Genomic DNA, 27901 nt, shown 5'->3' on the forward strand with positions numbered 1-27901 from the left:
CAATGTAATAAAAATGGCAAGTTGTTCTAAATTGATCTATGTTTAGTGCAATTACTAGTAAAATCTCAGGAATATTTTTTTTTTTATAGATGTAGACAGACTTGTTTTAAAATGTGTATGGAAAGGGGCATTTGGGTGGCTCAGTCAGTTAGGCATCTGATTTTGGCTCAGGTCCTGATCTCCCAGCTCGTGAGTTTAGCCCCGCCTCAGCCTCTGTGCTGACAGCTAAGAACCTGGAGCCTGCTTCAGATTCTGTGTCTCCCTCTCTTCTGCCCCTCACCCACTCACACTCTACATCTCTCTCCTTCAAAAATAAATAAACATTAAACAAATTGTTTTAATAAAAAATTTAAAAAATAAAATGTATATGGAAAGAAAAGGATTTTAAAACAGCCAAAATAGTTTTTTGTTTGTTTTATCTAAGTGATTTCTACACCCAACATGGTGCTTGAACTTATGACCCTGAGATCAGGAGTCACATGCTCTTCCCAATGAAGCAGTCAGGCACCCCAAAATAGCCAAAACAGTTTTGAGAAGAATTAAGTGGGAAGAAATACTCTTCCATTTATTAAGGCTTACTTACAGGGGCTCCTGGCTGGCTCAGTTGGTTGAGCAGCGGCTCTTGATTTCAGCTTATGTCATGATCTAGAGGTTTGTGAGTTTGAGCCCCCCGCTTTGGACTCCACACTGCCGGTGTGGATTCTCTCTCTCTGCCCCTCCCCTGCTCATACGTGTGCTGTCTCTCAAAAAAAAAAAAAATAATAACCTTAAAAAAAAAAGGCTTACTGGGGCGCCTGGGTGGCGCAGTCAGTTAAGCATTGGGCTTCGGCTTAGGTCATGATCTCACTGTTTGTGAGTTGGAGCCCTGCACAGGATTTGTGCTGACAGCTTGGAGCCTGGAGCCCGCTTCAGATTCTGTGTCTCCCTCTCTGTACTCCTCCCCTGCTCATGCTTATGCTTGCTCTCTCTCTCTGTCTCTCGCTCTCTCAAAAATAAACATTAAAAAAAAATTTTTTTTTAAAAAGGCTTAACTATGGGGATCAAAACAGTATAGTACTAGTGGAGGGATAGACACATAGGTAGATTCATGGAACGGTGTGGAGAACACCCTAATAGACCCATACAAATATGCCCAACTGATTCTTGAAAATGAAGCAAAAGCAATTCATGGAGGAGGGTTTGCCTTTTTAGTATTAGTGCTGGAGAAATTGGACTTCCACCCCTAGGCAAAAAATGAACCTTGACCTAAACCTCACCTCTTATTAAAAGAGATCGTGCACTCTGAGGGAAAACATACAATTATAAAGCTTTTAGAAGAAGGAGAAAATTTCAGACCTCAGACTAGACAAAGAATTCTTAGACTTGGCATCAAAAGCACAGTCCATAAAAAGAAAACTTGATAAACTGGACTTCATCAGAATTAAAAACTTTGGTTCTGCAAAAGACCTTGTTGAGAGGAAGAAAATACAAATTACAGATTGGGAGGAAATATGTGTAAACCCCATATTCAACAAAGGACTTGTATCTAGAACACATGAAGAATCACCAAAACTCAACATTAAAAACACAGAGCATCCAATTAGAAAACCTGCAAAAGAGTAGCCAAAGATTTGGTTGAAGAGAGTATACAGATAGCATATAAACTGTTGAAAGACAGTTCATCATCATTAGCTATGTGAGAAATGCAAATTAAAACCACATTAATGTATCACTACCCACCTATCAGAATGACTAAAATTAAAAGGTGATAAAAACCAGGGGCGCCTGGGTGGCTCAGTCAGTTGAGCATCTGACTTCGTCTCTGGGCATGATCTCATGGCTCGTAAGTTTGAGCCCCACGTCAGGCTCTGTACTGACAGCTCAGAGCCTGAAGCCTGCTTCAGATTCTGTCTCTGTCTCTCTCCTTCTCCCTTCCCTTGCTCCTGCACTATCTCTCTCTCACCCCTTCTCTCTCAAATATAAATAAATATTTTTTTTAAAAAGTGGTCAAAACCAAGTGCCAGTGATGATGTGGAGAAACTGGATCAATCATTCCTAGTAAGAACTTAAAGCCACTCTGCAAAATAGCTTGGTAGTGCCCTTTAAAACTAAAAATGGATTTACCATATCAAGAACAAGTAATTCTATTCTTACATGTATGTCTCAGAGAAAAGAACATATTTTCACTCAGAAACTTGTACATGAATGTCCTCAGCAACTTTAACTCCTAATAGTCCAAAACTTGAAACTACCCAAATGTCCTTCAGTGGGTGAATGAATGAACAAATTATGGTATAGTCATACTATCGAATTCTACTTAGCAGTAAAATGTAACAAACTATTGATTTATGCATCCAATACCTTGAATGGACTGCAAGAAAATAATACTGTTATAAACAGTGAATCTCAAACAGATATGTATTGTATGATTCTAATATGTAAATTTTGTTTGTATTAGTTAATGGGTGTTAGGTATGGGAATAGTGAATGTGTCTGTGAAGTGTTAAAGTAATGGTACAATTGATTATCTTGATTATGGTGATGATTACATAAATCTATATGTATAATAAAATTACATTGACACAGATACACAATTATGCATGTATAACTACTGAAATCGATTTCCTGGCTTTGATAGTGTACTGTCCTTATCAAGATGATAAAATTGGGAGAGGCTGGATGAAGGGTCCATGAAAGCTCCCTGTATATTTTACCTTTCTGTGAATCTATAATATTTCAAAGTAAAATGTTAAAAAAAATTGCTTCAAAGTAACTCAGGTTTTTTTACTTAAAGTTCTTAAATACCATGAAAGGAAGATAAGAGTCTATAGCAGTGCTCAGTTCTCCACCCACTCTCCTGTAACTCTGTAGATATTTCATTCATCTTTTCAGAGTTCACTTCACGTATTTGCCCAGCCCTGCCTATTTCTTGTTTTCTTTCACCTTCCTAGTCTCTTACTTCTATCTCAAAAGCTCAAGTATCTGATAAGCTAATGCCAAGATTGCTTTGAAGAGGGGCAGTAGTCTTTTGTCAGACTGGAAGAGGAGAAAGAGCACATTCATATAATAATACTTTTTGTTCTAGTACATGCACAGAGTCGGCAGTATTATTATGTCCGAACTTACAGCAAGTAATTTTGGTGAAGGTCAGCGATGGTAGGTGACATTGACAAATGTGTGAACTGACAGAATTTGGAGTCTACCATAGTCCATATTCTTAACCATCAGAGTATACTGCCTGTCCACCATTATATTGAGACTGCCTATCCTCCATTATATTGTATTATAATACACTGATGAGTACTGCTGCAGAAGGTATATATAAAAATGGCATGGCACGTCACACTTAACTGACTGGAAGAGGTATGAGCAAGGCTTTCCATGGGTGAGATATTTGATTTGCATTTCGGAAGAGGAGTAGAGTTAGCCATTTTCAGAAGATGAGTGAAATCATGGCATAGTCTGCAAACCACAAATAGTTGTCGTGGCTAGAATGTAGGCTTTATGATTAGGTCATGGCAGAGATGAGAATAGATATGGTTAGGTCACAAACAGCCTTATCTGTTATGCATCAGAACAGAATGTGGATTATATTATGAAGATAATGGGAATAATTGAAAGATTTAGGTGGGCTTTGGTGTGAAAGAGACTGTTAAAAAGGTTACTCTGCAGTGTAGCGAGTAGACTGGGGTATAGAATAGATTAAGAGGCATAATGATAAATTAGAAACGTCTTGGAAATCCAGGAGTCAAGAGAAAAGAGCATGAGCTAAGGCAGAAACTAAGGGGATAATTAGAGAATTAGGAGGAGGTAGATTGGTAATTTGACAGTCATTTGTATTTGGCAGAGAAAGAAGTAATGATAACTCCCATCTCACTGACTTGGGTGGTTGACTGTGATCAGTAACTGAAATGGGAATAAGATCATATAGTAAAAAGAATGATGAGGTCAGGTTTGTAAATTGTTTGAAGTAGCTTTGCTACATAAAGGGTGGAGTTGTCCAGACGTCAGTTCAAGTAGTTCAAGAGAAGAGGGCTGCGACGACGTTGATTTAGATTCGGGAATTGGCAACATATGTTACAGCCTGGGAATGAGTAGAAAAGAAGACCAGAGAATGCGTCTTGACAAAATATTGACATTAGTGATGAGCCAAGGAAAAGAAAAGCCTGTGAAAAATAGTGAAGATTGATTGGAAGAACCCAAGAGAGAGTGCTAATATAAATATGAAAGAGAAGAGAGATTTTTTTTTAAAGTGTTATTTAGAGAACACTATTTGGTGGTGTATTATGAATATCATATAGTCAGTTAATAATGTTTTTAAGGATATTGAACATGAGGAGAGACTCAGAATGTTAAAATTAATACGCTAATTAATATTAAGGTAAAATCAGAAAAACTATAGTAAGATTCAAGTGTTATAAAGATAAGATGCTTAAGTATTTGTACATATGCACAGAAATTTGGAAGGGAATAACAGACTTTAGGTGTTTCAGATGGTAGAACTGTGATTTATATTTTATAAGTTTTCTACAGCGAACATATATGTTTTTATGAGACAAAAAATACTTCTGTGGATTCAAACTAATTTCCAGTGGAAATGTTAATTGCAAAATTTGCTCAAAAGAGTCCATTTGCAATGTTAACTAGGAAGTCAGTGGTAACCCTAGAAAATTTTCAGAGTCATGGTGGGATTGGAAACCAGATTGTAGTGTGTTAAAAAGTAAATAGGAAAAAAAAAAAGTAAGTAGGAAGCAGGAAAATAGAAGTCCTGAATGGTCATGTATGTAGAAAGTATGCTTTCAGCAAGCTGATAAAAAGACATTAGATAGGGAAGTGAGACACTAAGGATTTTTTTTTAAGGAAAAATCTTATAGCGTGGTTGTGTGCTGAAGGAAGAGAACATGGATAGTTTGGCAATCTGATACTTTTTTAAAGGATACTAATAATTTCTGATAAGAACATAATTCCATGTTTATGATAAACTATGTTTAAAAATGATGTCAGTTTGTGATTGAGTATAATCATTTGCAGTATAGTAATAGGACATTCCTGAGTATAGAGTTTGAGTTCAAATATTTAATATTATGTAAATACTATATATTTAGTATGTAAACAAATTTGTAGAAATGATTGGACTTTTACAGAACAAAACTTTGATTTGGGGTTTAGCTAACCTCCAAAGTAGCTTTAAAAACCTGATCACTTAAATGGCTAATAAAAACATACCTGATCTCTGTTTTGAATAATTATGTTTGCGGTTTAATTGATTCCTTCAATGTTCTCACTGAATGTATTGGTTAAATCGATAGAGGAAAATGCCAGGGTTTATCTAAGTTTATCAGCTAGAAATGATCAGTATTTGCCAAAAGAAATAAAGTGGCACCTGGATATTCCTAGGTAAGATGCTGATGTAGCCTTAGTCATTCTTTAAACTTAGTACATTAAATGATGAACAGGGAATCCTGCAAAACCTGGCAGCTATGTATGGAGGCAGGTCCAGCTCTTCAAGAGGAGGGAAGCCAAGAAACAAAGAGGAAGAGGTATGCTTCCCGCATGTTCGCTACCTCCGTCACATAGCCATTTTTGAGTTTATTGCCTTCCTTTCTTGCATGGTTTAAATTCTTAACAATTATTTAAGGATTTTGTAGGTCTAGAGGGACCTGTTAATATAATTTGACTGACCTGCTGTGTCATAATTTTGTCCCATAACTGATATTCAGTATTCTGAGTTCAATTTCTTTTCTTTTGATAAAATTAAGAATTTATAATGTATTTCTTTTCAGAAATAAGTTGATCTAAATTAAACACTTGAAAGCTAATATTACATTTCCATTAACCAGATTTCAAAACTTTTATTTCTTGTATTCAGATTAACACTTTTCTTTAAATTACAAAAAAATTTTTAGCAATAAAAATGTTTTTTTTTTTAATTAAAATATTGTGTGTTCTTTTTCTCTCCTTGTAGGTTTATCTGGCAAGATTGAGACAAATAAGACTGCAGAATTTCAATGAGCGCCAGCAGATTAGAGCCAAACTTCGTGGTGAAAAGGCAGGTTGAAAAATAACTTTTTAAAAAGTAATTGAATGGAAAAAAAAAGTAATTGAATGACATTATAATAGAGGAAGATTAAAAATGCTATGACACTAACACAAAGTCTGATGAAGAGAGTGAAAGTCAAAGATCAGAAAACTATACATAGAGAAAAAATAAATTTTATATGTTAGATTTACAATCGATAAGACCATTTGTTCCAGAGGAATTCTGAGAAGAAAACATAGGTAGTACCCATGGACATTTTATATCATTCTATTTTTGTCTTTTTTTCCCCATTCATTGTTCATAAGAGTTGATAGTTGTAGAGAGTTCACTTGCAGCTGTGAGAGAAAATTAATAGTGTTGAACAATTTACCATTTTATATTTTTAGGTGTTAGTCTGTTCATATTATCTTCTGAGGTCCGCCCTCAATTCGAGGCTCTGTCCTAAGTGGTTTGCTTATCTACTTGCTTTGTAGAAAGAAGCTGATAGTTCTGAAGGACAAGAAGGAAGTGAGGAGGCTGACGTGAGGCGTAAAAAAGTTGAAGCACTTAAGGTATAGACTAGAAATAAACAGATTTTCTTTGAGAAAATTGGAACCTGGGGTAGACAATTGTGTTAAATCTTGAATAGTTATTCTCTTGCCTTAATTTTACATTCCTATTTATCCCTCACTCTTTGGTTTCTGAAAAATAGTGTCGTCTTCTCTTCATATCTTATATTTATGGAGAACAATTTGATGAAATCATAACATAAGTGTATGAAGCTATTACACAAGTAACTTTAAAAAGAATAAATGATAATCTTAAAAATGAAAAATATAATTGTCCATTTCTCTGAAGATAAATAAAGTCTGTACATAATAACCATAGTTTAAAACTTTTACATTTGTATTTCCATTAGAATGTGCCTGCATTTATTTTCATTGAGCTGCTGTGTGTTGAGCCCTGGTTTAGGTGCTGGGGATATAAAGTGAGCTTATATTTTTACTCTGGAAATTCTCCCTCCCACCAAACTTTTCTTTTTTGGCTAATAAGTATCTTTATAGACTTGGTGGGGGAAAACAAAAACAAAAACCTATGCCCTTCTTTCTGGTAATTAACTTTGTTGATTGGTTTTATTTTCAGGCCCAAGCAAGTGCACGTGCTGCTGTACTAAAAGAACAATTAGAGCGAAAGAGAAAGGAAGCATATGAGAGAGAAAAGAAAGTATGGGAAGAGCATGTAAGATTTAACTCATATTCTTGATCCTACTCATGTTAATGTTCTTATATCTCTTACTGGATAGTATATCACCATTATAACTTGGTAATTCTATTTTTTCCCATTTTTTATTCTCATTCGTTCTCCCTCTCTTCTCTCCTCCCCCACTTTCCCTCACTATTGCTCTCTCTCTCATATTTATGGATGATCAATATGGAAGTTATTTTGGGATTTGATTTGTGGTGAAAACCTAATTTACTTATTCATTTTAGTTTTTATTATTGCCAAGTACCTAATCAAAGACCCAGCATCATTTAATGGCTACACTTTCCTTCTGCCACTGATTTATAAAGCTACTTTTATATATTAATATAAATACCTATATATATTAAATTCTTATATATGCTAGAGAATGAATCTATAGTATACATGCATCAAGCTCTCTCTTCTGCTCCATTACTCTGTCTGCCAGCACCTCATTGTATTAATAATTATGGATTTAGAATATATTTAAATTTCTGATAGAGTTCTTTCCTCATTTCCTTTTTACTCTTCTTTTTACAGTGTTTGCCTTAGTTACGTGCTCTCTTTTTCCTTACCAGGCACATTTTTGGGTAATTTTTGTTCTTTTTTCTTTCTTTTTAAATTCTATTGGAATTTTTATCAATATTACATTTTTTAAAATTTTATTTTTAATTTTTTAAAATTTGCATCCAAGTTAGTTAGCATATAGTGCAACAGTGATTTCAGGAGTAGATTCCTTAGTGCCCCTTGCCCATTTAGCCTATCCCCCCTCCCACAATCCCTCCAGTAACCCTCAGTTTGTTCTCCATATTTATGAGTCTCTTCTGTTTTGTCCCCCTCCCTGTTTTTATATTATTTTTATTTTCCTTCCCTTATGTTCATCCGTTTTGTCTCTTAAAGTCCTCATTTGAGTGAAGTCATATGATTTTTGTCTTTCTCTGAGTAATTTCACTTAGCATAATACCCTCTAGTTCCATCCACGTAGTTGCAAATGGCAAGATTTCATTCTTTTTGATTGCCGAGTAATACTCTATTGTGTATGTATGTATGTGTGTGTGTGTGTATATATATATATATATATATATATATATATGTACACACACACCACATCTTCTTTCCCATTCATCCATCGATGGACATTTGGGCTCTTTCCATACTTTGGCTATTGTTGATAGTGCTGCTGTAAACATGGGGGTGCATGTGTCCCTTCGAAACAGCACACCTGTATCCCTTGGATAAATGCCTAGTAGTGCAATTGCTGGGTCGTAGGGTAGTTCTATTTTTAGTTTTTTTGAGGAACCTCCAAACTGTGTTCCAGAGTGGCTGCACCAGCTTGCATTCCCATTTATCAATATTACCTTAAACCTACAAATTAACTTATCCCGGGGCATCTACATTTACTCATTTTCTACATTTACTCATTTTCTTCTTTTATATCTCTTACACGATTTTGATCATTTTAAGCTCAAACTTGTTACATTTCTTGTAAAGGTGATTTCTTGATAGTACATAATTCTAAATTTCTGTTTTACAGGGTTTTATTTTTTTTCTAACAATATTGCTGATATTTGGAGAAATCATTGGTTTTTGCTATAGAATGAGTTTACCTGTTCCGTCAATTCTCATTTAGTTTTCTGGGTTTTTAGTATGCAGCTGTGTCATTTGCAAGTAGTCATGATATATACATCATAACAATTATTCCTACATTTTATTATTTTTTTTAATGTCTGTTTTTGAGAGAGAGAGAGAGGGACAAAGCACACGCATGTGCATGATTGGGGGAGGGGCAGAGAGAGAGGGAGACACAGAATTCAAAGCAGGCTCCAGGCTCTGAGCTGTCAGTACAGAGCCCAATGCCAGTCTCAAACTCACGAACCTCAAGATCATGACCTGAGCCAAAGTTGGATGCTTAACTGACTGAGCCATCCACGTGCCCCTTTACAGTTTATTGTATGCCATGCACATTATAAGCACTGCACATGTTTTGCTTTGCTTAATCTTTACAACTTTCTGAAGCAGATGTAGAAAGGATAAAACAATTAGATGAGGTCATAATTCCAGTAAGTATGGAACAGGGATTTGAACCTGGGTCCGCCCAGTGTTGAAGTCATTATTCTTATGCACTACACCTTAATTTCCCCTGCTTTCTTTAAATTGTACCTTATATTATTATTTACTTTAATTAAATTGGCCAGATCTTCTAGGACAACATTAAATAACAATGTGGATAATATTTTATTCCTGTTTTTAATGGAAATAGTTTAATCATTTCTCTGTTATGTGTGGAAAAATAATAAGGAATATAATTGTATCTCTAGGTTGTACAGTTTTTATCAGAAATGTGTTTTAAAAGTCCACCAGTCAGGAAATCTTATCTTATTCCCCCTTTTTTTCCCTGACTATAGACATAGCCTGGACAAGGCTTGAGTGTGAAACAGTAACTGTGGTAATGTATTCCATCTTCCTCAAGAGTATCTAGTAATTATCTCCTGGACCATTGACAAAATTTACCTGGCTTTAGATTGCAGTGCTTTTTCAATGTTTTATGTCTGGTGTTCCTTAATTCCCTCTTTTCTTTCCTTTATTATAGATATAGAATTAATAGGGCAAGAGTATGAAATAATTACCATGCTAACTTATTGGCAGCCAAATTTGTCAGAAGTAGAAATAACTCATCTTCATAGTCAGAGCCAATGATTTCTTCTATTACTCAAATCTCTTTCAAGCTTACCCTCATCTGGAAAATAGTACGAGCCTACTTTTGGTGACATACATATATAGCAATTGGGAACAATCTGCTTTTCTTCTCTTGGGTTTGTATCTTCAACACAAGAAACAGGGATGTTTCATCCCGTGCTGATTTGCACAGTAGGGCGGAGATTATATCAAGATGAATTGGTATGAAACTCCCTGTGTGTTCTTTTTTCAGTCAGCTTTCCTCATGATGCACCTGCTGCTATCATCCTTGTGTTCAGCTACGATACCACAGTTGCAATTGACCGTAAGAGTTTTTAGTTTAGTCTTTAATAGTCTATTCTAGCAGTCTACATAGCACCCGAAGGTGATTGGCATAGTAATATATCCATTAAATATGATAAGCTTATGCTTAGTGCAAATCAGCCTTATTTTTAAAATGTGATCCACTATGCAAAATTACATGGGGGCATCAGAGTATTTTATAATAGCAGTCTGCATGGCTTTGATTATGTGATTTCCCTTTAGTCTTAGAGATGAGTCAGCTACTCCATATCCACTGCTGTCAGTATGCATGCATAGGCCTATCTTGGCAGCAGGCTTATATAGCCACCTGCCACTGTACCAACTATGTATAACCTTGTGTTTTTCCCCCAAGGTAAAGTGAATGTCTGTGTCTTAACTCATGTTGTGATTGGCATGTGGGATATACGAGTAGTACATTTATCAATGGGAAATGTTTCTTTTTCTCCCAGTCATGTAGGGACTGCTCATTTTAGTGATTCAGAATATTATACTTCCAACAGCTCAAGTTAGTATATCTCAGAGAAAACATAGCATGAGCTTTGTAATTACATTTCTTTCCTGAAATCTGCTTTTGGTGGGCTGAAAACGGCCCACAAACACCTTTAAAATGTGGTCTTGGGGCATCTGGGTGGCTCAGTCAGTTAAGTGTCTGTTGATTTCAGCTCAGGTCATGATCGCATGTTTCGAGAGCTGAAGCCCTGCATCGGGCTCTGCACAGGCAGCACAGGGCCTGCTTGGGATTCTCTCTTTCCCTCTCCCTCTCTGCCTCTTTGCCACTCATGCTGTCTCTGTCTCAAAACAAGTAAATTTGAAAAAATTTTAATGTGGTCTTAAGTACATCTTGTATAATGTTTTTCAAAAGCCCAGTTTCTCTTTATAGCATTATTTCTTAAATGTCCTGCTCATTCATCAAGGTCATAACCACTGTCCAAGAGTCAGTATAAATATTTGCTTGATCACTCAGCATAAAATCTACCTATTGGGTTGACTGTTTCATTTATTTCTTTGCCTTCTTATTCTCATTGGTGCTCGATACTTCATTGACGTCTCTGGATTACAGTCCTACAGTTGTAAATGGAGCTGTTTTACCTTATTTTTTATCTAAATTATCATAGCAGGGTCCTCAATCTGCATATTTCTTAGCATCAATTCAGGCATCGTACCTGTGGAAGTCTGTTCTTTGATTAGGTAAGAGACTATAGTTTGCATATCATGTGTTCCTCCTGCTTTGCATTTCACTCTTTGTTGTGTATTTCATTTCTATCATTGTCTCATTCTTTGGACCTGCCATATAGACCTATATGCCTTCTGGTGAACACACTTCCCATCTCTGCCTACCTCAGAATGTTGTTATCCTTAGTCTTGCCACACAATCTCATCCATTTAAATAGACACATCATGAGATCAGCGTGGAATCATGCTCCCTGTTGGAAGTGTCCCAGACACTGAAACAGTGTTTCAGAGTGGTCTGCAGGATATGATTCAAAGAGAATCAGGATGCCTCTTAGGTTGAGAGCCCCTATTTCAAAGCTGCTCCTCTGATGACCTTCCTAGCATTAAACTAACTTTCCCTAAGCAGAAGGAGCAGAAGTTTCACAGGTGGTAGTGGTAATGGTGGTAGAAGAGGCAGAGGGAGGGGAGCAGGGAGCATCTCTGGAAGCATGTTAGGTTTTATATGTTAACAAGTACATTTTACAAATTATGCCCAACAGTGATTCAGCTTTGAGCTCTACATTCTCATATAATGCTTTTATTACTAGGCAGCTGTATAATAGCATAGTTCTGTTTCCACAGATAACCAACTGGAGCCAGGTTTCTCTACTTCCAGAAGGCTGATTAGACCTCATAAACCCATCCAACACACTTTCAGTAGCATTCATATAATTAAAATACAGTCCCAGAAAACCCAAAGAGTCCTTGTTCTTTTAAGGCATGTAAACCAGTACAAATACCCAGTTTTTTCTCTGTATTTTGTTTTTTAATGGTAGATCTGTCTTAGACAGTTCTAAAGTGTACACAAATGACAGCTTTTATGATTCTATTAATGATAGAGAATACTAGTTTCTAGTATTGTACAACTTTGTATTTCCTCAGGTTCTTTCAGAAGTATTTTTATGGTGGCAGCATTAAACTGTGGTAGTGAGTCTGACTTTTGAGGTCCAATAGGCAAGCAACCCATTTTCATTTGGGGGAATTATTTTATTGTTTGCTGTTTCAGTAAGACTGTCAAACAAGGTATTCTGGCTTCTTCTAGCTGAAGGATAGGCAGGTCATCGAATGTAGATCAGTTGAATTATCTCCCAGAGCTTGAAGCTTGAGCAGAATGTCACAGGATTTGAAGTTTACTTAATCCAATAAGAGAACCTGATGAAACAATGAATTCATTTCTGCTACCTAGACCCATGCAGCTACTCTGGTTCCTGTTGTTTTTAGAGGGCTTCCCTTTGCTTTTATAATCTTACTTACCATTCTTTTCTCTTTTCTCCTTTCCCCTACCCACCTCCTCCTTTCCTCCAGAATTAGTTTCTGTTGCTTTCAACCAAAGAACCGTGATTCACCTTGTAAAATGCTAGCATGGTATCTGGCGAATAGTAACACAAATAAATGCATTGGGAAATCTGTGGCTCATGACAGTTCAGAATTATGTATGGAGGAATGTTCAAATATTGGTTTACTGAATGCATCGTTGTGTAGTGAGAAAAAAAAAATGAGCCTGGGAATCCAAATACTTGATTTTTAGTCTCAACTCTGCCAATGAATTTGCCTTCTTGGGGAGCTGACTTCTGTTTGTGGGCCTTTATTTTCTTATCTCCCAAATGAAAGGCATGATCTCTAATATTGTTCTATCTAAATTGCTTAGAAAAAGTCTTCATAATATAAGTACTTAAGTTCAGTTTGATCTCTAGAAAATGAGTTAAAGTTATTTTACCCAGTAATTATTTTAAAATAAGTTCTAATTTAACATAATCTAGATGCAGTATGGGGACTTCATATATCTGTATTTATTTATTGACTGTTACTCTTAATGTTTGTTTTATTTATTTTGAGAGAGAGTGCAAGCAGGGATGGGCAGAGAGAGAGGGAGAGAGAGAGAGAGAGAGAGAGAATCCCAAGCAGGCTCCATGTGGTCTGCGCACAGATCAGCATAGAGTCCAGTGCAGGGCTCGAACTCACCAAACGTGAGATCATGACCTGAGCCAAAATTAAGAGTCAAATGCTTAACTGACTGAGCCACCCAGGCCTGCCTATTGAGTGTTACTCTAACTCAGGAGTGGTTAATATGTTATTCACAGTTAGAATTAGCATTATTAACTTCCTGAAATGTTAATTTAGTTTGATTGCATATATGTTGATGCATTTTTCTAAAGTAAGACCAAATGTCTTTCATCGGATTATCAAAGTATCTTTGATCTAACAAATGGTAAAAATCACTGCCTTAATTATTCTGATTCTTCAGTATGTAAGACCCATTTTTAAAAATTTTGTCTTTGACACATTTCATTGTAAAAATTATAATAAAACATAGTACTTTAATATGAAGAATAATTTTCATGTGTGGTAATAGGGTTTTTTTCCCCCAAATAATACAGTATTGCCTTTTTCAGTCAACCATATAGACTCATATTGTGAGTGAAACATAAAAAAGATAGAGTTTTTTAAGAGTAGCAGTGCATTTAATAATTAAAATTAAATGAAAAGCAGAATTAGGGAAATTCTGTCTTGGTGAGAGACTATTTTTGAGTGTGAGGAATTCCTTTTTCATTGTGTTTAGCTCTTGTGTATTTCATTTCTGTTTATGTCTTTGCTCTTTTCTTTGGACCTGCCATACAGTTCTATATAGCTACTTTAAGGGTGGAGACATACTTCCTCCTGGTGGCCACATTGGAATGTTCTTATTCTTAGACATTCCTATAAATAGAGTATAGCAGTACTAGCTCAGAAAAATTATTCAGATAAAAATATATTTTTAGTTCTTCAAAAGTAATATTTTGAGAACTTAAATGTAAATTTGATAAAATTTGACCATGTATTTTCAAGCTATATAGAATTATGTATGAAATTGCTCTATAGTCAAAATATGTATGTAGTCAGGCCTTTTAATATTTTCCTAACATATGTTAAATCCTTAAATCATTCAGCATATAGAGATGAAATAGTATTTGTATTTATATGTGTTTCAAGAACAGGTAAACAGTTTCATGTGTTTATAAACCTGGCCTCACTATTTGGTAAAATTTTGCATTTTGTCATTTGGTGGCACTGCTGATTAATTTTTTAGCAAAATTAAACAGATACAATTAGCAGATATAATAGAAGCAATTTTACAGTGATAGTTAAAAACATTTTTTGGAGATATAAGCAATGTAGAAAAGTCTTGAATTTATGAACTTAGTGAGAAAATGGCTAGGAAAAATAGCTCCTAAAGCAGTTTATTTTTTTAACTTCACAATGAAACTTTCAGCTCATTGTTCTATTTCTGTTGCAGTATTTTTTTAAGTTTGGATTTTGAAAAACTGTTTAGAATGAAATATATATACTACATGTAACTGGGTGACCAATTTTAACAAAATTGTTTGGATTTTTTTTTAGGTTTTAATTTTTTATCTTATGTAAAACTTTGTTTTGTTTTCTTTTTAATTTTAGTGTTGTTTATCATATTGGATCAACTTTCTGAATTAACTCAGTCTAGTGTTTTCTCTTTTAACAATTTAAAAATACGTTATTTTTTTAAAATCTCGGGATCTGGTTCACATTGAAAGCCTTAACATCCAGGTTATAAAAAATATATTCATGATGTTTACTTACATAGAAGGCCCAGCTCCTGTTGTACTGATCAGTTAGTGGTGTGTGTTACCTGGGCTTATAATGACATCTCACTAGTTACTAGAATTACCTTTACATTTTTGTTAACTGATATAGTTTTGTTACTAAGTAATTGGATGAGTTAGTAGGGCAGTCTTTTTGTCTGTATTCTTTGGTTTAGATTTCATTATGTCTGAGTTTCTTTGTGTGTTTTTTATTTCAAGTTCTTATGATCTGTTTAGTTTAGTTGACCCAGGGGAGAGATTAGTATATATTTGGTTATGAAAAATAAGCATTTACTGAAGGCTGGTGGAGATCATTATTATAAAGGTGCCAATAAGTTTGTCTTACACATTGAATCAGGTATCTTAGGTAATAGACTATATACCAGTCATTAACCATATATATGGCAGCCAAACAAATTTTAATATAATACAAAACACATTTTTAATAGTAATATGTGTCATTCTCTTCATTAAAAATATATTCTCTTGGTTAAAAGATGTGCTTATGCAGGTACAAAAATGAACAGTGTGAAGAGAATTTAGTAGAGATTTTCCATGTTTTAGCATAATCCCTACTATACTGAATTTGATTATTTTTGGTCTCATACCAGTTTAACTCATAGCACTTTATCAGTAAACACTTTTGTCTCTGTTACTTTAGATTTCTCTTAAGGTTGAGATTAATACAGAAATATCTCTATTTCATATAAAAAATTTAAGAATATATTTAAGAATATTCACAATTTAAGAATAGAAAGTCAAGATAAAGGGGTTTCAATTCCCTTATGTGACTTTTGCCATTCTTAACTAAAGATAAATCTGCTAAGTATTCCCTAGAGGTTGTAAAATTTTTCTTTGGCCATATGTCTACAGTTTTAGAGAGTTATGCCAGTACCCTGTTTAAATTGTATATGAATCATGTGTGTATGTGCATAAGCATTAAAAAAGTATAAAAAATGAAATACAGTAAGTTGGAGCTATAGGGTATGGGTGACTTTTTAATTTTATTATGAGTTTCCTTAAGGTCTAAGCATCTGCATAGTAATTTTGGAAATAACTTTGCAATAATCTTTAAAAGCATAAATGAAAATTATGTCATAGGCTGAGAAAGGCAGTTGGTTTTATTCTTTAGCAAAATTAGTTAAATACATGTTATTTCTCCTGTTTATTTATACAATTAAATTCTCTTTCGATCATTCTTTAAAAATCTTAGGCTTTTTTGAATTTATGATGGCAACTATTTGTCTTTCAGATTTCTGCTTTTTTTTAAAACATTTTTAAAAGTTTACTTATTTTTGAGAGAGAGAATGAGAGAGAATGAATATGAGTGGGGACAAGGCAGAGAGAGAAGGAATCCCAAGCAGGCTTTGCACCATCAGTGCAGAGCCTGATGTGGGGCTCGAGCTCACAAACCATGAGATCATGATCTGAGCTGAAACCAGGAGTCAGAGGCTTAACCAACTGAGCCACACAGGCACCCCTCAGGTTTTGCTTCTTACCAACTTCTGTGTCATAAAACTTTATGCAGTGTTGGAGCACTTGGGTAGCTCAGTTGGTTAAGCATCTGACTCTTGATTTCTACTCAGGTAATGATCTCACCATTGTAAGATAGAACCCCACGATGGGCTCTGTGCTCAGCGCAGAGCCTGCTTATGACTCTCTCTCTCTCTGTCCCTCCCCTGATTGTGCACACATGTGCATGCACACTCTCTCACGTGTGCTCTCTCTGTCTCTCAAAACCAGTAAATTAAAAAAAAAACAAAAAACCTTATGCAATGCAAAAATTTTAAACTCTGATTATGCATAGATGGGCAGTTATTGTTTTTATTCTGCATTCTGGAGATTAAAAACTAGCTCTGGGCAAAGCCAGTTTCTTCATTTTGTTAGGGTCTAAAATCATAGTTTCAGTGTTTAAGCCAAATAACGTTACTTAGTAGAAACTAAATAAATGTTTGCTGAACTATAGTTACTACCATTTATTAGGCACACAACTGTGCACTTTACATAAATTATCACATTTAATCCCTGCAGTAAGGAGACAATGAGTACACACCATTCCCATTTTAGTGAGAAAAAGTTTGAAGTTGAGAGAGGATTAGAAACAATGAAAAATCACAGGTCCCTAGTCAGTGAGATTTGGGGATTTGAGTGTAGAACTGTCCTACTTGAACTGTATTTTATGACCTTCTTAAACAATGAATAGCTGTTCAAACTGGCTACTCTACGAAGGTCACTCTCACCTTCTCCCCTCCCAGGAGTTAGTTAGTTCCTTCTCTGGTTTTATTTTGTTTGTTTTTCTCCCAGACCATTTAGCGCACATCTCTCTTATTTTATTTCTCTGTAACATACTGATAGATTTATGTGTTTCCCTTTCTTTTATAGTTTATAATCCTTTGAGAGAAATGATCAATTTTGTTTTGTTTTTGTCTTTTGTTTGAAAATTATTGCAGCTAGTTCTGGTCTACAACATACTGGGTTTTTTTCCCAACTTTCTGAGGTATAGTTGTGTGACATTGTGTTAAGTATGCAATATACAATGTGATGATTTGACATAGGTATATACTATGAAATGATTACTACAATAAGGTTAGTTAACAAATCACTTCACATAGTTACCATGTGTCTTTCAGTTTGGATAGCCGTTATCTGGCACTGTGCTTGGCACTTAATACATCTTTTTTAAAATTATTTTTTTGTTTTGTTTATTTTGAGAGAGAGAGTGTGCACATGCACATGCACGTGAGAGAGGGGCAGAGAGAGAGTGGGGGAGAGAATCCCAAGTAGGCTCCATGCTGTCAGTGCAGAGTCCCACAGTGCAGGGCTCAATCCACTGAACTGTGAGATCATGACCTGAGCTAAAATCAAGAGTCGGATGCTTAACGGACTGGGCCACCAAGGCACCCTGACACTTAATACATTTTTGAATATGTTGATTAAATTTTATAAAATATTATATATTTGTTTTCTCACAAAAATCACATCAAGTTTATTTATTAAAATAACAGAAATCATTTCTTTAAGTGAATTTAAACATTCACAAGATTATACAGTGGATAAATATGATACGTGATTAGAGAAGTAATTACTGATTTAAATAAATATGATAGAATTTGTACATCCAGATTAATGTGTTTCCTTCAAAATAATCATCTAGAGAAATAATATACTTCTCTAAAATGCTGCTAGTGTTTCAGAACCAATTGGAACTTGTTTCTATTTCCTCAGAATTTGTTACCTTTTTTGCATATACCATATGGAAGGAAGACCATGGTAAAGTTTCAAAATATTTCTGTCATCTTTCAAGATGACACCCAGATAATACCCAGCTGTGTTAGCTTTAGATATTTAAAATTATTTATAACATCTTAAATATCAGTATACTTTTCAATGGTGCTGAACTATGGATTAGAGCAATGTTTCTGCCCTTTTTAAATAAAGACTTAATTTTTTTAGAGTAGTTTTAGGTTCACAGGAAAATTGATAGGAAGATACATATTTCCAGTGTATCCCCTGTCCTCTCACATGTATAGCCTCTCCCATTAATCAACATCCTCCTCCAGAGTTGTACATTGTTACAGTTGATAAACCTGCATTTATGTATCATCACCCAAGGTCTGTGGTTTATATTACAGTTCCCTCTTGGTAGCGTACATTCTGTGGGTTTGGACAAATGTATAATGACATATAACCATCATTACAGTATCATACAGAGTATTTTCACTGCCCTAAAAGTTCTCTGTGCTCTGCCTATTCATTCCTCCTACCACTCCCCTGCGAACCTCTGGTGACCATGCATCTTTGTATTGTCTCCATGGTCTTGCCTTTTCCAGAATGTCATATGGTTGGAATCATACAGTATGTAGCCTTTCAGATTGACTTCTTTCATTTAATAATATGCATTTAAGTTTCCTCTGTGACTTTGCATGGCTTGATAGCTCATTTCTTTTTAGCACTAAATAATAATCCATTATGTACTAGTTTTTTGCTTTTTTAAAAAAAATCTACTTACTAAAGGACATCTTGGTTGCTTTCAAGTTTTGGCAATTATGAATAAAACTGCTGTAAACATCTGTATACAGGTTTTTGTGTGGACATCTGTCTTAAACCCCTTTAGGTAAATACCAAGGATTGTGATTATTGGGTCACATGGTAAGAGTATGTTTAGTTTTGTTGGAAATTGCCAAAGTGTTTTCCAAACCATTGTACCATTTTGAATTCCCATCAGAAATGAATGAGAACTGTTGATCCACCTCCTCAGCAGCCTTTGGTGTGGTCAGTGGTTTGGATTTTAACCAATGTTGTAGATGTGTAGTGGTATCACATTATTGTTTTAATTTGCAATTCCCAGGGGTGCCTGGGTGGTTCAGTCGGTTGAGCATCTGACTTCGGCTCAGGTCATTATCTCATGGTTCGTGAGTTTGGGCCCCACGTCGGGCTCTATGCTGACAGCTCAGGGCCTGGAGCCTGCTTCCGATTCTGTGTCTCCCTCTGTCTCTGCTCCTCCCCTGCTCACACTCTGTCTCTCAAAAATAAATTAAAAGATTTAAAAAAATTTTGATTTGCAAATCCCAAATGACCTAGGACGTGGAGCATTTTTTTCATTTGCCTGTTTGCCATCTGTATATGTTCTTTGGTGAGGTGTCTGTTCAGATCTTTAGTACATTTTTTTAATTGGGTGGGTTTTTTTTTTTTTATTGTTGAGTTTTAAGAGCTCTTTGTATATTTTAATTAACAGTGATTTAAGTCTTCATGTCTTTTGCACATGCTTTATCTAAGTCTGTGGTTTATCTTATTCTCTTGACAGTGTCTTTCATGGAGCAAAAGGTTTAAATTTTAGTGAAGTGTCCAGCTTATCAATTCTGTCTTTCCCGGCTTTGCCTTTGGTGTTGTATCTAAAAAGTCTTGTCAAACCCCAAATCATATGGATTTTCTCCTATGTTACCTTCCAGGAGTTTTATAACTTTGCATTTTATGTTTGGGTCTGTAATGAGTGAATTTTTGTGAAGGGTGTATCGTCGATGTTTGTTTAGATCCTTTTTCTGGGGGCGGGGGGAACATCTGGGTTGTCCAGATGTTGTAGTATCATTTGTCCTTTCTCCTGGCAACTCCTGTCCATTGAGTTGCCTTTGCTCCTTTGTTAAAGTTCATTTGGCTCTATTCGTTTGCGTCTGAGTTATGTTTTATTCCATTGATTTGTTTGTCTATTCTTTCACCAGTATTACACTGTCTTAATTACTGTGGTTTTATAGTAAGACTTGAAGAAATTACGTATTATCATTCCTTGAACTTTGTTCTTCACTATTGTGATGGCTGTTTCCATCTTCTTTTGAATAACATAGGTATTATGTTAAATGAGAGTTCAGAAGACTAGATAATATAATTGAATTGCTACCTTATATTTCCAAGTGCTCAGTAAGTGTTGCATTTGAAACGTATACTCACCAGAAATATTTGTTTACTGGTTTGAAGGAGAACAAAGTAGAGAACAGACTTGCTGCCATGTTACCATGAGCATACCTGTAAATGCCATTTCCTTATATTGATGAATGGTTCAATGGTTTAACATGTCTTATTTCATATTGTTTAAAGTCTAAACAGCAAGATAAGAAAAGACACATGTTTGAATATAACTTGTGATATTTTTAATGACATTAAATCTTATTACCTGTACCTTCATTTCTTCCATTCCCCCATTCTTTCATTCTGTTGACATTTTTATAATGAGGGCTCTTATGTTGGGTGATTGATGTTCAAACTTTTAGAGATTACGCAAGCATTTCTTTTTCAAGTTTAAGATTAATAAGTAAAATATTTTTTCTTCCCATCAGATGTTGTAATGAATTAAAATTAAAGTGGAGGGACTGATGTCATAATCTTTTAGAAATCAGGTTTTTAAAAAAAAATTATTAAACATTGTTAATGCAATGGAAAGGAGTTATTTAGTACTACATGAGACTTGATTATGTTTACATCTCAGGCCAGAGATGTTTCTGTCTTTTCTGATCTTTCCTCAGACCTAGCACATTGTCTTACACAATAAAAATTGAGAAATGAAAAAACTGTAACTTTGGATAGAGTAGATAAACAGTGATTTGATAAATACCATTTTATTCTTCATACAAATATAAAGTTGCAAATATATTTAAATTTTTTATTATAGTTGGTGGCTAAAGGAGTAAAGAGTTCTGATATGTCTCCGCCACTGGGACACCCTGAAGCAGGTGGCTCTCCATCAAAGCAACAGATGAAATCTGTTATTTCTGTGACTTCAGCTTTGAAAGAAGTGGGTATGGTAAGTTCCCTAAAGTTTAGAACTCCTCAAAGCAAAAAGTTATTAGAAGGATTAAATTTAATGAAATTACATTAATTCCTAGTGTTTCATTAAATTTTTTCTAAAAAGAATTACTTGTTAAGATTTTTGCGTATAGTTTACTCTGAGTATTGGAGCCTCATTGCTGATAGGTTTATATCTAGGATCACTTAATACATAAAAATAGATTTAAGTGATTGTCTCTCATTTTTACTTTAAAAGAATATTGAACAAATAAATTATATATAAAAATGTACAGAAAATAGTGCAACAAACATTTGTGATGGAACAAACATTAACAAACACTCTCACAATTAACAGTTTCATTTTTTTTAAGAAAGGTTCATTTTTTTAAAAAATAATGTCTCTTTGGTACTTAAATTAACTCTAAGAATAAAATCCAAGGCATGTTTACATTTATTTGGAAATTTTTAGCATAACAAATGTTGGAAGATTCATTATAATTACACTTACTCCATCAATTATTTCTTTTCCTTTCTACTTATAAATCTCTGTCATGCCAAATGGATAATGAAACAAAGAAATATGGGCAAATAAAAAGCTTAAACTTGGAAGTATGTGTCAGGTATTCATCTAAAATGTGAAAACTCTGTTCTGGAGTAAAGGAAATAGGCTCATGGTATGGGATTTCAGCCCAGAATTCAACACAGAGAAGGGAGAAGTCTACTGAATCATGTAACACATTAACCTGATTCTCTCCTATCTCATTAATTAATGTCTCTGCCTTTTAATTTCTGGCTGAATTTCATTACGTTTTTGCAGACAACACTAATGTTACTGATACACCATTTTTTTTTATAGCCTTTGTGTTTATCTTGAAAATAAGACTGAGTAGGAAAATACAAGTTTCTTGGTAACTCTCAAGAACTTCGTGTAAGAAATTACTGTTCTTTAAGTAGGTTTAGTCTCTTGCTTTCTGATAACGACTTTGCGTGTGCTGCGTTGTTCACTTCAACTTTAGATACCACTGTGTGGTTTCCTTCCTGGTACCCAGTCTCACATCTCAAGTAGCTGTTCATCTCTCTGGTTATAGCAACTGCTAATTCCTGACTACTTTATGGGGTAAAATGCTCTTTGTCTCATTTACATGTATTACTTTAAAACTGACCACTATACTCTTTTGTATTTTCCTCAAATCTTTCAAAATTTGAGGTAATCTATGTAATGAAATGGTTTTTCTTTATGTGTTGTCTTAGTAAATATTGCTACTTAAAACTTTGAAAACTGCTGTTTCTTACTCCGCATTTTTCAGATTATTTTTGCTCTCGTAGCATTCATAACTACTAATTTCGTCTTTGCGAGTGTTTAAAAATTCGAGTTGGTCTAGATCACTATGATTATACTAATCAAAGACAGAATTTATATTACTGTTGGTATAAAGGACTCAGAACTCATTACTGTTACTCTCTTTGTTTACTGAGAGAAACCAATTCTCAATTATGTTTAGTAGTATGGCTGAGCAGGAATATATGTACATGAAACATGAAGACAATTTCAAAATAATACAGCCTATCCTGAGTTACTCTATCCACTAAACTCCCTAGCTCCAATTAAGAGAGTACATCAGTTAATTTTCTTTTTATTTCTACCATTGACATAAAATTACCAAAAATCAGATGCCAAAAAGGAAGATGATTTAGTTAGATATGTGATCAGTAATCTAAAAATAAGACAAATAATTGAGAATTGTCCCTTCTGCTATTAAGTATAATGAAGGAATCTGTGTTAACATTTTACAGGAATAAACAATTCACAAGGAACAATTTAATAAAAAACAAAAAGTAACAAAAATATGAAAGTTTTTAAGGTAGGCATTTTAAATAACATTATTTCTTACTCTGTAACTGTCTGTGTTTATAGGACAGTAGTTTAACTGATATCCAGGAAACCTCAGAAGACATGCAGAAGACTAACAATGCTATTTCAGTAGGTACAATTTTCAAACTTTCTTAGTCATTTTACTTAATTGTATACATATTAAAGTATAACATTTTAACTGTTTCAGAGTAAGCGAGAAATACTCCGTAGATTAAATCAAAATCTTAAAGCTCAAGAAGATGAAAAAGGAAAGCAATGTCACTCTGATACATGTGAAGTGGTCGTTAGTGAAGATGCCAAAGAGCCCGAAAAGGAAAAATCGGTTTCATCTGATCGCAAGAAATGGGAGGCGGGAGGGCAACTTGTGATTCCCCTGGATGAGTTAACATTGGACACATCCTTCTCTGCAACTGAAAGTATGTATAAAATCTTAATAATCTGTTTTGGTTTAGCACACATGTAAACTTGAATACTCTGAAAGAACAAACACTTAGAGGGATTGAGAGAGGCTGGAAAATTTCTTTGTATGTGAAAAATGGAGAAAACTATTCAACCTTACGAATAGCAAGGATTTGGGGGCGCTAGGGTGGCTTAGTTGGTTGAGCGTTTCACTTCAGCTCAGGTCATGATCTCATGGCTTCTGGGTTTGAGCCCCACATCAGGCTCTGTGCTGACAGCTCAGCACAGGTTTATCAATTAATAAACCTGCATTTATGGAGCTGTAAAGGAGAAGAAAGATGTAAAGTGTTATTACTTGGGATATAGAATCACGGTAACCTTAGAGACCTGAAAATTATGCTAATTAGAAGGGCAAAATTTTTAAATCTAATTGATTTTGTTGCACTTAGAATAAAAATCTGAAGCCCTTTTCATAATTTACAAGGCTCTCCTGTGGTTCCCTCTGTATCCTCACTCTGTCCATTTTTTTCTACCTATACTCACTTCTTTTCACTTCTTAAAACACGCCAAACTCTTTTTCACAATCCTCTTCCCCTTGTCTCTCTTCTAAGTTCTTTGCGTGGCTGCCTCTTTCTTTTTCTTTTTCTTTTTTTTTTTCTGTCCCTGTTGTTCAACTTTCACCCCATTTCTGAAGTCCTCTTTATAGCAGAGCTCTTCAAAGCATTACCTTTTTACAACTCCAGTTCCTTTCTTTCCATTCTCCCTGAACTTTCCCTCTCTACTGCATGCATCAAAACCCTTCTAAGTGTTTCCAAAGATGCTCATGTTGGTAGTTAGCTATCCTTATTTTATGTACCTGTAGCATTTGATGTACTGGATTATTGTCCACTCTCTCTATCCCATTTTTCTTGAAACCCTTTGTTCAATTTTCAGCACTCTATTAAAAGTAGACCTCTTCTAAGATTATTTTCTAAATCATAGAATATTATTATTTTTAAGGAACTAATTACATGCTGTAATTATTTTCTTCATTTGTTTAATATATTTTACCTATGTTCCTTTTTGTAATATAAACTTTTAAAATACATTTGCCTGACTTGTATTGCATATTTTATGTTTCCTATCATGTAGCACAGACTTTATGAATGAAGAGTAGTCATTAATTGCATATATATGATGTTAAACACAACTGATGTTGTGAGATCTCTCAGGTGATGAGGCTGTAAATAATTTAGAGCACTTCTGAGGCAATAAACTATCACCAGTATGACAGGTTGGGATAGAGGCAAAGGTAGAGGAATGCAAGCAAGTCTTATACAAGATAAAAGAAATCTCTGCCATGTTTTCTTAAAAAGTAGGAAAAAAGGTCGTATGCAGACCATACAACAATTGGGTAATCTTGAATGATCAGATAGCCCTATCTCAGAAAAATATATGAGGACATATGAGATACCTTATTACCTTATTAAAAGCACTTTTATATGGAAAATAGCATGAGATTGAGAATACTGTAACATAAATAATACTTTGTCTCATGAGTTCAAAAATCATGTTTAACTTGAGTAGGCAAAGTATTTCATGTGGTAAGTTTTTACATAGTATAAACAGTGTATAAAATTATTCTTCACCTCAACATATACTCCATTTCCATCCCTGTTACCAGGTAACCACAGATACAGTTTATTGTTTATCCCTCTGAGCTCCTTCATATGTGCATGTGTGTGGGTGAGTGGTGTGTGTGTGTAGACACATACATACATACATACATACATACATACATACATACTATATCTTCTTTACCTGTTCATCAGTCGATGGACATTTGGGCTCTTTCCATAATTTGGCTCTTGTTGATAGTGCTGCTATAAACATTGGGGGGCATGTGCCCCTTCAAATCAGCATTTTTGTATCCTTTGGATAAAGTAGTAGTGCTATTGCTGGGTTGTAGGGCAGTTCTATTTGTAATTTTTTGAGGAAATTCCATATTGTTTTCCAGAGTGACTATACCAGTTTGCATTGCCATCAGCAGTGATAGAGAATCTTAAGCAGGCTCCATGTGGAACCCGCTGTAGGGCTCAATCTCACAACCATGAGATCACGACCTGAGCCAGAAGGAATCGGATGCTTAACTGACTGAGCCACCCAGGCACCCCTATTTTTTGATGCAATTTAAAGTTCATTGCAGATATTGGTACACTTTGTCCCAAGTACTTCATAACATACATATCATTAAGCAGAGTTCAATATTTTTTTAGAAGTTTGTTTCTTTTTAATGTCAAATTTACATACAGTGAAATGCAAATATTTTAAATGAACATTTGCTGAGTTTTAACACAAGCCTATATCTATGTAACCCAAACCTCTAGAACATCACCATCTTCCCAAACAAAAAGTTTCATACCTCTTCCTGGTCAGTTTCTGCTTCTAGCAGAAGTCCCAGAGGAGAATTTTTCTGAATTTTTTCTTAGATTAATTTTCTTTATTCTAAAAAAATATATATATTATATTATATTATATTATATTATATTATATTATATTATATTTATTTATAAAGAGACAGAGTGTTAGCAGGGGAGGGGCAGAGACAGAGGGAGACACAGAATCTGAAGCAGGCTCCAGGCTCTGAGCTGTCAGCACAGAGCCTGATGCAGCGCTTGAACCCATAAAATGTGAGTTCATGACCAAACCAAAATCAGACACTCAACCAACTGAGCCACTCAGGGACCCCTAACTTTCTCTATTCTAGAGTTTCATTTAAACACTGTAACGGTTTGTATTCTTTTGTGTTTAGCTTGTTAAATTCAGCATAATGCTTTTTGAGATTAATCTGCATTGTGATTATCAATAGTTCAGTTTTTAGAAAATTCTTTTTTTTAAATTTACTTTGTTATTAACAAAGTCACTTTTACTTTTTTTTACTCAATATTAGCTGGTATATCTTTATCCAGTCCCCCCTTCCCCTTTTAGTCTTTTTGTGTCTATATATCTAAAGTAGGTTTCTTGCAGCCAGCATGTTGTTAGGTTTGCTTTTTAAATCCATTCTTAAAATCTTTAACTCGGTTGTTTAGACCATTTATACTCAATGTGGATGTTAAGATGGTTGGATCTAAAAATGACATTTTGCCATTTGTTTTTTGTTTGTCTTATCCATTCTTTGTTTCCTTTGCCCTTTTGTTTTTCTTTTGGATTGAGTATTTTTATGATTTCATTTTATCTCTGTTATTGTTCAGTTTACTGTTATTTTAGTGTTTGCTTTAGACATTATAGCACACATCTTTAAGTTACAGTCTATCTTCCAGAGATTGATTACATTTCTCATATAGCGTAAGAACCTTCCAACAGTATACTTAGATTTGTTTCCTCCTAGTCTTTATGCTGTGTTTTTGTTTGTTTGTTTACCTTATGTGATAAACCCACAATACATTATGGTCATTTATCCTTGAAGGAATTTTAAATAATAATAGAAACAGTCTTTTGTATCTACCCATGTAGTTACTGTTTCCAACAGTCTTCATAATATTTGTATAAATGAGATTTCCATGTGTTACCATTTTTCTTCTGCCTGAAGGACTTTAACCTTTCTTGTTGTGTAGTCCTGCTGGTGATGATGAGTTCTTTCAGCTCTTGTATGTCTGTAAAAGCGTTTATTTTGCCTTTCTTTTGCAAAGATTTTTTTGGGGGGATAGAATTCTACCTTGATATTTTTTTCTTTTAGTACTTCATGATATTGCTCCAATGTCTTCCAGTTTGCATTTCTTGTGATGAGAATCTTCTATCATCCTTGTTATTCCTCTGTATGTAATATGTCTTTTTTCTCCTTGATGTTTTTAGCTTTTTTCCCTAAGCCTTGGTTTTAGTAAATTTGATAATTATGTGCCTTGATGTCATTTTCTTCATGTTTCTTTTGCTTGGGTTTTGTTGAGCTTCTTGGATTTGTGAGTGGTTTTCATCAAATTTGGATAATTTTGGCCATTATTTTTTCTAGCGTTTTTTTGTCTTTTCTAGAAGTTCATATGGAGCTTGTTAATGTTTTCTTTTTCTCTAGTTTTCATCATTTGTCTCTGTAGCTTAATGAACATACAGAATTTATTTATGAAAATTATAAACATCCTCTCTACTAATTAGGTCATCTATAATTTTTAGGTTGATATTAATTGGTTGAAATTTTTTCTTTATTGAAGGTTGAATTCTTTTGCTTCTGTGCATGGCTTGGTCATTTTTCGTTTGGTAGCTAAAGCATGAATTTTACCTAGATGGGTGGCTGTATATTTTTATATTCCTATAAATATTCTTGGCTTTTGTTCT

The 27901-nt window shown here is 34.5% G+C and overlaps 1 protein-coding gene across 7 annotated transcripts in view; it reads left to right on the top strand.

Moving 5' to 3' along the window:
* Positions 1 to 27901, top strand: part of NEK1 (NIMA related kinase 1) — a 215972-nt gene that overhangs the window by 116630 nt on the left and 71441 nt on the right. For 3 of the 7 annotated variants that reach the window (XM_042983644.1, XM_042983645.1, XM_042983649.1), the window contains exons 19-26: positions 5436 to 5519; positions 5945 to 6028; positions 6493 to 6570; positions 7142 to 7237; positions 10170 to 10241; positions 21209 to 21340; positions 23240 to 23305; positions 23385 to 23613. In XM_042983644.1, the coding sequence (XP_042839578.1) occupies positions 5436 to 5519; positions 5945 to 6028; positions 6493 to 6570; positions 7142 to 7237; positions 10170 to 10241; positions 21209 to 21340; positions 23240 to 23305; positions 23385 to 23613 (841 nt within the window). The remainder of the gene's footprint in view (positions 1 to 5435; positions 5520 to 5944; positions 6029 to 6492; positions 6571 to 7141; positions 7238 to 10169; positions 10242 to 21208; positions 21341 to 23239; positions 23306 to 23384; positions 23614 to 27901) is intronic. The other 4 variants (XM_042983646.1, XM_042983647.1, XM_042983648.1 and 1 more) reach the window with 3 other exon arrangements.

The sequence above is a fragment of the Panthera tigris genome, chromosome B1, assembly GCF_018350195.1.
Source record: "Panthera tigris isolate Pti1 chromosome B1, P.tigris_Pti1_mat1.1, whole genome shotgun sequence".
Lineage (NCBI taxonomy): Eukaryota > Metazoa > Chordata > Mammalia > Carnivora > Felidae > Panthera > Panthera tigris.